The sequence below is a fragment of the Trachurus trachurus genome (genome assembly GCF_905171665.1).
Source record: "Trachurus trachurus genome assembly, chromosome: 4".
Classification (NCBI taxonomy): domain Eukaryota; kingdom Metazoa; phylum Chordata; class Actinopteri; order Carangiformes; family Carangidae; genus Trachurus; species Trachurus trachurus.
Window position 1 is genome coordinate 15,625,314 of NC_139898.1, and position 13,273 is coordinate 15,638,586.

The window sequence follows — 13,273 nt, forward strand, 5'->3', positions numbered from 1 at the left end:
CAAGGAGAGGACAGAGGGGAAGAAGGGGAGAATGTCATCTGCGGGAGGTGACAGCAATCTACCGCGTTGTTTACCGTACATGGCTTTCATCACAGCCACACGTTAGAGGAAAACAAACTGTCCGACACAGCCAGATGCCAAAAAAGAAAACAGGTCCGCTTTGAGCAAAAGCAAATAGCACAAACTTGCACATCCAAATTATTCTATAGACATATCAGCAAACTCATAACAAAAAGTTTTGTATGTCTTGCCAATGCGACTACAAAATTATCTTACAAATTCTATCTCATGCACATTAATACACAGACACAGCAAAACTGACTCAGACAAACACTCTTACATTCATCGAGCAGATGTGATTTCTGTGGTCACATATTTGGTATTAGTTTGTTTACTTGACTGTAAAAATAAAGTGTTACCATACTCATGGCCAAAGGAGCAGGAAGCTCTCTGCATGCAGTCACACAGATGACACAGATCGTTATACATTTTGGACAGTTGATCAAACTGTACAACACACAGTCCAGCTTTTCATTTTCTCTTCACACAGTGGTTTTATTGTCCAAACATACATTTTTAAAGCATAAAGTGAATGAAGATGTTCATGGACAGTGTAAATATAAACATCAGAGCAGATGTGAGGAGCTAATGCGTTTAAATCCATCACTGTTTTAACTCTGGAGCAACATTTGACTCTTTCAGCAACTACATCTAATCTTTAACCTGTGGAACAGAGCCACCACACCTACACACCTCCTAGAGCTGGGGGAAATCTTCTTGCACGCGCATGCACACACACACACACACAGAGAGAGAGAGAGAGAGAGAGAGAGAGAGAATTTCAGCTTTGAGTGTACACAGAGAAAAACCTCCCTGTGTTCTGCAGCTTGAAGTAAACCTACATATAAAAGAGGTAGGCTGGGGCGTCGTTTAGCTCAGTTGGTTGAGCAGGCACCCCATGTGTTGAGGCTACAGTCCTCGCTGCAGGCGGCCCCGGTTCGAATCCTGCATCGAGTGGCCCTTTCCTGCAGGTCATTCCCCCTCTCTCTGCCTCCTGTCTCTCTCTCTACTGTGCTGTCCATTAAAGGTGAAAATATACTGTATATATATATATACTTTACTTATGCTGGTTTGTGAGGCTCCTTCTAGTTGATAAAATACCTGTATGTGCATGTGAAAGCTGGTCAGAGCTCTGCATGCAGGCAAATACTTATAGACATCTTTCTTAACCATGAAAACACAGTAAATTCTCTCTCTCCCTCCCCGTCTCTCACACACTGGGGTGTGGCAGCCAATCAAGGGCTTGTACATTCACAGCAACAGTCGAGGTCGGACTGGGACGTTATTTATTGTTATTGTTGTTGGCACACACACATGCTTGCACACACGCAAACTGCCACCACTCTCCTTTTCCCTTCTTCTCCCAGATCCAAACACACACACTTGTAACAGCTGCATGGACGCATGCACAACCAATTTTACAAGAACACAAGGACAAATACAGACACGTGCATGGTGCACACACACACACACACACACACATTAGTACATACTTACACACAAAGACACTTAACACGCAAGAGCTAATGCAAACAAAAACAAACACAAGCACCTCACTCAAAAGAATATTGTACGTGCATGTGCACACACATCGAACACAACCAACAAGGCTATATTCACTGTTTATACAAAATTGTATACACTCATAATGCACTGAAGAGACGCAAAGAAACCACACACACAAACACACAGTATAGACACACATTAAACGAAAAACACACATTAACACACTGCACAGAAATCCTAACACAGGCGCACACACACATTCACACAGTTCTGATAACGCTTGCCACTAAAATCCAGTGGAACCAATTACAGCTCCACTCGCCTGGCAAATCAGCCCCTGGTGTTAACCCTTTCTCATCAGCGAGTGAGGAGAACAAAGTCTGACTTCTTCTCTGATAAAAGAAAATGATGCTGCTCAATCCTTGGATGTACATTTTATCTATTTATACCACAGACACTGTCCCTTCCACCTCCGAAGGGAGTTAAAAACCAGAGGCTTTTGAGGCAGCTCTGGACGTCTGCAACTGACAGGAAGTAGACTGTAATGTTTGACTGACACCAGCAGCACAGACACATCAGGCCTACTGAGTGAAGAGAGTCAAATCTGCTTATTTGGAAGTCTCCTATGTAATGTGGATGTGTGGTCATGTACGTGCAAAGCCCCACCAAACAATTTCCAAGATCAAAAAAACATGTTACATGACTGGTGATCGCCATGAACAATTCACTTTTATGATGAACTTCCAACCATCAAAGGCAGCCTCAAGTTTCAGATCATGCCACAGTGATATAAAAATGTACTTGTAAAAACTTAAAATTTGCTCCTCATTAATAATCCATTACTTGTAGATCAAAGTTCTGCCACGACTTTCTACTAGAGCAGTAGCAGGTGAAGAATGATCTGGCATCTGAGATAAGAAGATTAGCAGCTGTATATGACAACTTCTGGCTTTGGAAAACAGTTAGCAATATTGTGAAGTATGTGACATTTGCAGTGCAGAAACAGGCATATTTAAAGCATGTGAATTTATATTCAGTAAGACAAACAAAATAAAAAATCAAGAGACAAACACCTGCTATAACCATTTCTGTGAAATACAGGTAATTAAAGTACTTCAACAATGAAGGAAAAGCAAGAGGCAACATATAATCCTGCTGCGGCTGGGGAAGCACATAGAGATGAAATGCGTATCTTATGACTAACCCTGTTCTGAATTTATGGGGACCAACAAACACTTACGCATGCACGTGTGTATGTGCATTACAGCGTACACACAGGCACAGAGACAGGGACTCGGTAACCACAAACACACAGATGCATGTACACACACACACACACACACACATCCAACTGCTCTTTGCACCCTCACACCTCTCCACAGATCACATTTCATAGCAGCACCAGAAATAAATATCCACTGGCAGAGGAAGGGCTGCAGAGGAAGACGGAGAGAGAGAGAGAGAGAGAGAGAGAGAGAGAGAGAGAGAGAGAGAGACAAAAGACAGAGATGGAGAAAACAGAGGGGAGACGGAAGGAGAGAGGGAGAGAGGGGCTATCGATCTGTTGGAGTTGGCTCAATCTGGGATTGAACTTTATCACAAACGCAGAGCATCACAGCAGGAAACTCTCTGATACGCCTCTAAAGGAGAGAACAGAGGAATGTTCACACTATTCTTCCTTTGCATCTCTCATTCATTTTCATTTCTCTTTCCACCCCCGGCAGAGCCTTTTTAAAGTATTCTTTCTCTCTCTCTGTTTTCTTCTCTCTCGGCTCTTACATCTTTCACTTTCTCCCTTTGTTTTTCACTTCTCTCTTGTTTCTCTCAGCGTCTCTCCTCCAGCGGCTGGCTTATTAGCATTCTCTCTGTACATATAATTGATTCCTCATGCCTTCCTCTTGTGAAAATGTCATTCATAATTCTGTGTGATAGCTAGCTGGCTGGCTTGCTGGCTGACTGGCTGGCTATGAGGCAAAGTGGCCACTGACCCATTTGTAGCAGATATACAAAGAGACTGAAAAACCAAAATGTGATTATAGCGACCGGATCATGGGCCACTGTGAAGCGAATGGCCTAAGCCAGTCAGAGCCTAAGCTGTCATTCAACCCTCTGTTCTTTAACCTTTATTTTACCCAGGCAGGTAAATTAACAGCAAATTCTCACTGATGCTGATGAAGGGTGAGACTGAAGGAGGAAAGAGAGTTTAAGGAGGTATTAGAGGGAAAGTACTTGTGCACTCACAACCTTTCTTAGTGGTAATGGAAATGAATTAAGTGGAATTTAACTCTCAATTAAACAGTAGTGTGTGTGTGTGTGTGTGTGTGTGTGTGTGTGTGTGTGTGTGTGTGTGTGTGTGTGTGTGTGTGTGTGTGTGTGTGTGTGTGTGTGTGTGTGTGTGTGTGTGTGTGTGTGTGTGTGTGTGTGTGTGGGTGGGTGGGTGCGTGTGTCTGTGTGTATGTGTGTGTGTGTGTGTGTGTGTGTGTGTGTGTGTGTGTGTGTGTGTGTGTGTGTGTGTGTGTGTGTGTGTGTGTGTGTGTGTGTGTGTGTGTGTGTCTTTGATTAGCAACAGAAATGAGCAAATGGGCAGCTGACAGCCAGTTCTCTCTTAAGCACACCTACACACACACACACAAATAAAGACATTTAGTCTCACACACACATTTGCACACACTCAGTCCTACTGCGCATACACACAGAGACAGCCACACATTACTGTAATGTGCATACACATGTACAAACAATATACACATTCACAAGCTGAGAAGTGCAGATGTAGTTATATGCCACCTACACAACTTAACCATCAACAAGACTTGAAAGGCACCTGGTTGAATCTGACGGGGAGGTGGTGTGTGTGTGTGTGTGTGTGTGTGTGTGTGTGTGTGTGTGTGTGTGTGTGTGTGTGTGTGTGTGTGTGTGTGTGTGTGTGTGTGTGTGTGTGTGTGTGTGTGTGTGTGTGTGTACATAACGGGGAATCTCTTTGCCCAAACACTAGCAGCAGCATCCCTCCCCTGACGTTTCACTCCTCATGTTACAGTTCAGTCTCTACAACTACACGTGAGAAGGAAAACAGGGACAGGCTGCTGACAAAGACATGGAGACACTTTAAGCATGGACACAAAAAAGACACGCAAGGAAAATAATCAGTAAAAAAGAGGACAGACATGAGGTAAGAGAAGCAGAGAAGTTTGAGGCGACAGAGAGGAAAAAGAGGACAGATGTAGGTAGCAGTAGCAAAGCAAATCTGAGACATAAAAAGCCACAGAGACGGATTGGACACAAGAGACAGACATGAGGAGAGATGGAGGGACAGACAGAGAAAAGAGTATAGGACAGACAGGAGAAAGAGACATAAGGAGGTACTTACCGGATGCCTGCCCTGAGGGTACATGATCCCAGGAGAGGAGAGGCTGCCAGTCCGTTTGATGGCCAGGTTAGTCCCCTGGCCCTCCACTCCTCTGCCCTCCACCGGTTACACAGCCACGCACACACACACACACAAACCGCCAAACACTCACACTCTCACACACTCAGTAAGTCCGGTCTCTCTCTGCTCTTCCTGAGCTGGGCTCAACACGGCAGTCTCTACTCCTCCACAGTCTCTCTCCTTATTTTCTCTCTCTCCCTCTCTGTGTCTTCTGAGGCGAATTCCTGTTGACACACAACTGAAGAGCGCTCAATCCCTTGGTTCGTTTATCCAACAATGTCATGATAAAACGGAGCGCCACACTTTACCTCCGCCTCCTCTTCCTGCTGCTGCTGCTTCTTCTTTTCCCAGTGAAACAAAAGTCTCAGTTTCTCCTCTGCTCTTTCCTCTTCGTCTTTCTTTTCGTGTCTCTCCCTTTTCCTCACCCTGTGATCAGTCAAGGTCCACACGTACTGACATGACACAGAGAAATTCATCCAGGCAGGCTCCCCTCTCCTCCTCCTCCTCCTCCTCCTCCTCCTACTCTTCTCCTCGTGCCCCTTCACCCGGCCGTCCAATGGCGAATCATGCAAACATAAACACACACTCTGCTGCGTCCAAATAGTCTTCTTCTCTGCTTTTTCCTCCTTTTCGCCCTCTCTATGACACACTGAAGCTTCTACGTTGACTGCTGCCGCAGAAAAGAAGAAGGAGAAGAAGAAGAAGATGATGAAGGAGGGAGGGGAGAAGGGAGAGAGAGAGAGACAGAGCGAGAGAGAGAGAGAGTGAGAGCTTTGTTTTTAATCTAAATGTGGAAAGAAAGAAAAAACGCGAGAGGAAAGCAGGAAAGAACAGCAGGTCAGTGGAGGATCCAGCGGGCTTTTCAGCAGCAAGCCCTAGACTGTAATATATTGTGCCTGTTGGCTTCAACACAAACATGACAGGCTGCTAAAGCTCCTCTTAAGGTGGAACTGAGTGGATAGAGACACCCAGTCACAGAGAGGGAGAAAGGCAGAGAGAGAGGCAGAGGGAGAGATGGATCCCTTTTCAGTTGTGGTCAGACAGAGAAAGCAATCAGTCATGCACAAAGACTCAGGCTCAAACTGATATGAATCGAGATCCACACACACAAATGCTCACTCACACACATAACTTTACGCACTGCACACACACACACACACACACACACACACACACACACACACACACAGTTGCACATACACACATAATAGTTATTTAGACTGATAAGTTTATTACCCAGTTTACACCTTGCATTAAAATGTGTGTTGCATGATTGGATAGTTATCCAATCATGCTTAATCGCATATAAATCCAGGTGTAAACACACTCAGGTTGCTGTGAAGGATGCTACTGATCTGACTGCCAAAGCTCCTCAGAAAGTGGCTAGAGAAGCGTTGCATCCAGATGTCTGTCAAGTGTATGCAGCATCACGTCAAACTACATACCGTAGCGCGTCTAAGCAGGTTAAAGTCCACGGATGCACATAACACTGAAACAAACTGAAATTATAAGCAGTATTAACAAGGAATCTGGGTCTGTTGATGAGGGAATTCTGTGGAATTGTGACCATATAAACCAGTAATAATATGTCAGTTGCAAAAATGATGCTATTGCCTGAATGTGACAATTATGAAGTACTGTGCATGTTGATTTGGTTTTCCTAACCTGGAGAAGCTCATACAACGGTGTATAAAGTCTGATGTTGTTATGCAGGTTTACAGTGGTGTAGCAGTTGACAAGTTGCCTTCAGGGACACTGACTGACAAGAATCAAACCAAAACAGTCTATTTTTCAACATTGGACCCCATTCAATGTACATGTCCCAAACTTCCTCATATATTGATGCAGATGATGGAAAATATGCCAGAAATCTATCTATAATTTGTGATATCAGCAGTGTAAGCATAAATTATTTTCCTTGATGCTCTCTGTTTGTAGATGATGTAGCAATACTCTTTTATCTCTATATCCTGTCTATGCTTTTTACTCAATGTTTACTTGGGCGATCTTATGTAGGAAAAAAAAAGTTTCTCCTTTTTCTCTTAACATCAACAACAGCTTATTTGAAATAAACAGATGATCGAGGCCCAAAAAAAATCAACCAGACCTAATCAACAGAAAATGCACCTTACACCAGGAGCCACATACTGTGAAATGACATCTGGCAAAACTGCAGTGCAGAAACACCACAGCAGCGTCCACTTACCGCCAAAGATGTCATCAAAATCAATTTGTTGAGTATCTGGGGGATTACCACTGTAACACCTCACAAATATTCCCGCTACAGGAAGATAAAAATGTCTGCCTGCCTACTTTTGACTGCTGGCTCCAATGCTCATGTTATTTACAGGACTGCCCAGAATGGACCAGGACCAACTAAGACCTGATATTTAAAGCCTTTCCATGTACAGTGTGCCAGTCTGGTCCAGACGTCTTTTGGCGCTGTCTATAATGAGTTTATCCAGGGCAGCTCTGCCTTTGAACTTGATCAAACAGCCATTAATCCGACACTGTAGAATCAGACACAGTCAGTCTTGGCATCCGTGGAGGGTTTCCAGTAAGACAGAAACTGCATTTGATAACAAGCGGGTTAGACAGAGGGCAACCCCAAAGCCTAAATTAAGGTCACATAAACCCCATTATCCAATGTTTTTGTTAAATAATCCAATAATAACTTTGTTATGTAAGATTTATACATGTGAAGGCTTATCAATATTAATTATTTATTAATTATTATAAAATAATTGTGATATTATTTTAATAACATTTACTACTCCACTGTTTTTATGCCATTTCTTATGCACTGTAACTTACAGAAATTGTCTGTTTAATTCAAACCAAGACAACAAATACTACTTTTAGAGCACAAAATTGGCAACAATGATTCTCTTACAAGTGGAAAAAATCTAAACGTTAGCAAACTTTCAAGAAATACTGCTGTGTAAAACATTTTATAGCTTCAGTTTGCCGACGTTATGACTCTACTTGTTCTACTGTCACGCAACATCTTGACATGTCACAGACATACATTTCATTGGTTTTATCGCCCTTGTAAAATAAGAAGTAAACACCATGTGCCTCACCAGCAGACATGTTCCTGTTCATGATCCCCTTCAACTCGCTATTATTCAGAGTAACCGTTGTCCATGAAGCTACTGACTAAATCCTTGATTTTAAAAAAGTTAAATTCAATGTCCTATAATTGCCATTCTAGCCTTTTATCAAAAAATTTTTAGACAGCTATGAAAGAGATGCAATCAATAATACAGCTCAATAAAAAGCATGTAAAGTAAATACACTAGAAATAACACTCAGTAAAGTGCATACCTCCGCCAAGGCCAAACAATCCTACAAATCTGTCAGATCCACATTATTATTTGGTATTTCCCTAATTTGCTCCCTCACATGTCAAGAATGTAAATTTGTCTGGTTAAAATTAAGATCCTTAAAACTACACAAAAGGATCATCACCATTCTCCAGCCCACCACCAATTTGTTGCAAATCAGTTCAGTATTTTGCATAACCCTGCAGACAAACAAACGAGGAGCTATGATTTTAAAAATGACCTCCTTGGCAGAGGTAAGGAATAACTCACAAGGTCATATCGGGAGCTTTCATTGGCCACCATTGTCTTTAGTGTTTAGTTAAGTCATTTCCCACTGTGATGATTCCTCCTTAACTTGAGTCTTGCAGCCATCCCACACCTTGATATCAAGTATGAAACCAACAGCTGCCAAAAACAGATAACATTTCCACTTGTAAACATTGATCCATCCAAATCATCCATATTAAAAACCATCTTTCCTGTTCAGGGTCTCACAGGCTTGAAGCCCAGCACAAACTGGTGGAGAGGCAGACCCTGAACAAATCACTACAACACCTTCACACCCAGTGCAGAGTTTCTGTTACCTGACCTGCTGGTCTTCATAAGGAGATCCTCACAAACCCAGAGTGGGAAAGATTCACAGATTATGAATCCTCTCCATTGTTGACACTATGAAGTTCTTTTGTATTCTCTTTGTCTGCCTTTGATCTGAATCTCTCTCTCTCAGCTTCCTCTTTCACACAAACACAGACACATACTGTCATTCAATGGAATAACCTCCCCCCAACCCCTAACCCTCTCCACCACATCCAACACCACCATTCCCCATGTAGTTCATTGTACTAATCAGCATTATCTAATTGTCTAGAATGGATTATGCAGGTAATTATTCCCCCGACTCCTCACACTGGGTTTCAGGGAGACAGATGGGCAGGCATACAAACACACAGAGACAGGCACAGACATCAACGCAGCTCAGAAGTGACACACGTTCAGAGCTTGCGGTGGTATTTACCAGTAGCACTCATAATACTTCCTTGATCTATAGTGTGTTCCTACGTTAACACAGTATGTGGTTATCAGATTTGTCAGGACGCCCCAACCCAAGCTGAAAATGAGAATAAACTTTATCACTTCAAGGCATATAGTGTTCACCATCACATGGTCATTCAAACATTTTGCGTTTACATTTCATCCTGACTGCCAACAGCAGCAAGTTGAAGACACTGCATGCACAACACATCATCACTGGTTTAATTTGAAGGTGCAAAACAAAACTGATTTTAACTGTAAAGTTTTAAAGCACATTACTTTTTAGGTCGGAAACAGTATAGCAAGAATTTGAGGGCTCCATGGCTTCCATAAAAAATAGTAGCCTAACACATAGCTACCATCAAAGCAAGTTTTCCCTCCGAGGGTATCAATAGTGAATGTTTTCTAGGCAATCATAATAAAATCAGCTGAGAAATGTCTGTTTGCCAGTGTGAGCCTCTTTTTCCCCTGGAGATGCTGGAAACTAGACAACAAGCTGCAGCCTCTCTACAGATTTTGAAGGTGATGTTTGAGAGTAGGGTACGTTTGACTGACCTTTGCCTTGGTAAAACATGAGGAAGAGCAAGGACACAAGCTGAGGTGATCCACAGAGGAGTGTCAGCACCCACAGAGTGCTGGTCAGCATCTAAAACACAAAGCAGCAGGACTGGGCTGAAAGCACAGGTCCAGTCAAAGACAGCTCACAAAAGTTTCAACAGTAGGTAGGCTAGTGTCCACATAGTAAGACAGCAGATACAGAGAATGAGAGTCTATTCTCATTGCAGGTGGGGGTTCAATTCTTCCACTGTCTACAGCAGTGTATTAAGTAGGCTATGATAGTTTATTTAAAAATAAAAATAAAAACGTTTAGGTTTTATTGTTACCTATAATAATAATGATAATAATACAAATTCCATAAATTGTACAATCAAATAACTATATTCTGTTGATTGCTTTGTCCTAGCTGGCCGACTTTAAGCTCATTTACAGATGAAAAACTACAAAAACACAAGTGACGTTAACAATTAGCAGCAACATTTCGACAACAGTTTGAACCTCCACCTGGAAAATAACAGTGGTTGGAGACGATGTATCATACATTAAGACCAGGTCACCTGTCAGTTAGGTAACTACGCGTGTCTGGTGCTCTTTACATCAACAACAAGCTCTACAGGCGAGGGTAACTCGAGTTTCATGCTCACACATCTCAATTTAGACGCTACAGACACCTACCCTCAACTCCTCCGTTCCACCTTAACAGCTCTTCCTCTTCTGAGAGCTCTCTGCGCGCGCTGATTGGACAGAGCGATGATTCGCTCTATCCAACCGCCGCCGAGGGACCCCACGTTGGGTCATGATGTCATGAGACGACCCGGCCAATCGCAGGCCGACCCGGCCGCTGAATGGGTGTGGGCGGCGGCGGAGAGGGGGGCGGAGGGGAGCTGAGGAGTCTGTGGGGATTGTGGGCATTGAAGTTCCAATTATTCTGCACACGCACGTGCACACGCACGCACGCACGCACGCTGTCAGTCACGCTACATAAATGCTCAGTAAATTCTACCGTTAATTTCAATCCCGCTATTTTTAATATGCGCGCGCACACACACGCACACACAAACACACACACAGTCAGTGGGTAAACACCTCACTTGTGAATAAGGTCCGGTTAGAAATTAAAGAGGTTTGTTCTAGTATTCTTTATTCTGCTTCAAGCACTGAAAAGAAATAAGTAAATATGTGTGGCCTTCACATGCCAAAATTAAAATATGGAGACATATAGGGGAACATAAATCTTAACCTACAGGGACACAGTAAGTCAGCTGTGACATACAACCTGCAATCCATCTTTTCTACTTTGAAATACTGCACTTAGATTAACGTTTAGGCCAAATCTTCTTTCTTTCTTTCTTTAGATTCAAATATAGCCTACAAATATAAATCGCACAGAGTGCCAGAAACATAAGTGGTTGTTTAAATTCTGTAGATGAACACCTAATTGCCCCCCTCTCACATGGAGCTGCACACATATACTCACACTCTATCTCTGACTAATTTCCTTGTTGTATATGTCTCATTTCAGAGTGATAATGTGATATTTGGTGTGTCTTGAAAGGCTTTGCCACGGTAGCTCCCTTCACAGACCACATGTTATAACACTGCTGCCACAGAGTAAAAATAAAAACCTGCTGACTACCATTTTACTCACTGTCTTGTCTTTGCTTGGGCAGAAGGCTGGCGTAAAGCTTTATGGACGGGGTACATGCATTTTTCTCTCAGAGGGGGTACTGTCATATTTATGAACAAATGGCAGCAGAATGTAATATGCATGGTGGGGAGAGCGCTACTGACTGTATCTGCTCATTAGAGGAAACATCAGCAGTGAGATCATCTCAGCCTGTGATGTTCAAAGCACGTAGTAATATCATAATTGACATTTTCTGTAGCCTATCCCTGCGCCGACACAACCCACCTCACCTACAGTAAAGTGCGTGTACATACACTTAGTGATTTTGAGTGGCCCTTGGCTGTGTTGCCTTCACAACTCCCTGGTGATGGAGAGACATGATGGTATCTCTGCTTTTTTGTGCAGCGCTTTTATCCATGACTGTTGTCTGGAAACAATCAGCTGCTCTTTGACTGCAAAACTTCACCGCCACCAAAACCTGACATTTACCATTGTTGTTTTTCCATTATTAGAATCAATCAAGCCTTTAATGTCTGCACACTGAGAGGGCCCCCTTTGCTAATTTGAAAAGACCAGCAGAAGATTAATGAGCAAATCAAGCAGGATACTTTCACAGAAACCTCAAAAATGTTTGTATTTGGGATTTCTCTTTATGCTTGATTGTACAAAGTGAAATCCGGTACCTAAAACGTCTATTTCAGGTTATTATATTTGACTATATTTTCTTGCCTTATGATTTTCAATTCCATCCTGCAAAATAACTTTTCCTGGACTTTTTATGTTCAGCTCAGTTCAATTTCCACCTGCCTTGTTTTATTCTGTTTTATTTCACCAAGTGTTCAAATTCATTTTTGACTTTGGAAATAATTTGATAGATAAAAAAAAAAACTCACGTCATGGTCCATTTACCAGCTTTTTCTGTACAGTTTTTTTTTTCAACCACATGCCACATCTTTACTCAGCTGTGATGGCAACGGATCAGTTTCCATTTCAGATCAGTTGTGAAGGAGTCGTAGGAAAGTTGAAGGCCATTAACGTCACACATCGCTGAAGAAGGTGGGAAAACGTAATAAGTGCCTCTTGACTTATTTGTCAGAAGATACAGTTCTATTGTGTCTTTTACTTTATTCTGTTCTGCTCTGTCCTGTTCTTTATACAAATACATAAGTAAAAAATGGATGATGAGAGAACTCCATCACCAACTCTGACCTCCACTCTCTCTGTCTCTCTCTCTCTCTCTCTCTCTCTCTCTCTCTCACACACACACACACACATACACACACAGAGACATGGTTGTAAATGATCTGCAGAACTGCTCTGACTAATCCATGCAGTAATAGGAAACAGCAGAGGAAGAAACTATATCCCTATGATGTGGGACTCTGGATAAACTCTGCGCTGGTGTGACTGGATAAATAGAGGCCTATTCACACATCAGCAAACACAAATACACACAAACAGAGAAACACAACTAAACACATCTGTATACACACACACACACACACACACACACACACACATTCAAGCAGACACACACGAGGCAAATAAAACTGCCATGTGTACCTGTGCTGTGTTACAGGTCCCTGAACGCTTGCAAACACATGTGATCTCCTGACCTTGTAGTGCAAACATTTGGCTATACTGTATGTGGATATGTGTGTGTGTGTGTGTGTGTGTGTGTGTGTGTGTGTGTGTGTGTGTGTGTGTGTGTGTGTGTGTTTTCTCTTGTAAGTGTGT

General features: G+C 42.5%; 1 protein-coding gene across 1 annotated transcript in view; it reads right to left on the bottom strand.

Annotated features, from left to right (window-relative positions):
• The window catches only part of tle2b (TLE family member 2, transcriptional corepressor b), a 70,980-nt gene extending 65,876 nt beyond the window's left edge, over positions 1-5,104 (bottom strand). Inside the window, exon 1 of the mRNA XM_083970390.1 lies at positions 4,934-5,104. Coding sequence (XP_083826516.1) covers positions 4,934-4,957 — 24 coding nt within the window. The 5' untranslated portion in view covers positions 4,958-5,104. The remainder of the gene's footprint in view (positions 1-4,933) is intronic.
• Between the last annotated feature and the right edge of the window lie 8,169 nt (positions 5,105-13,273).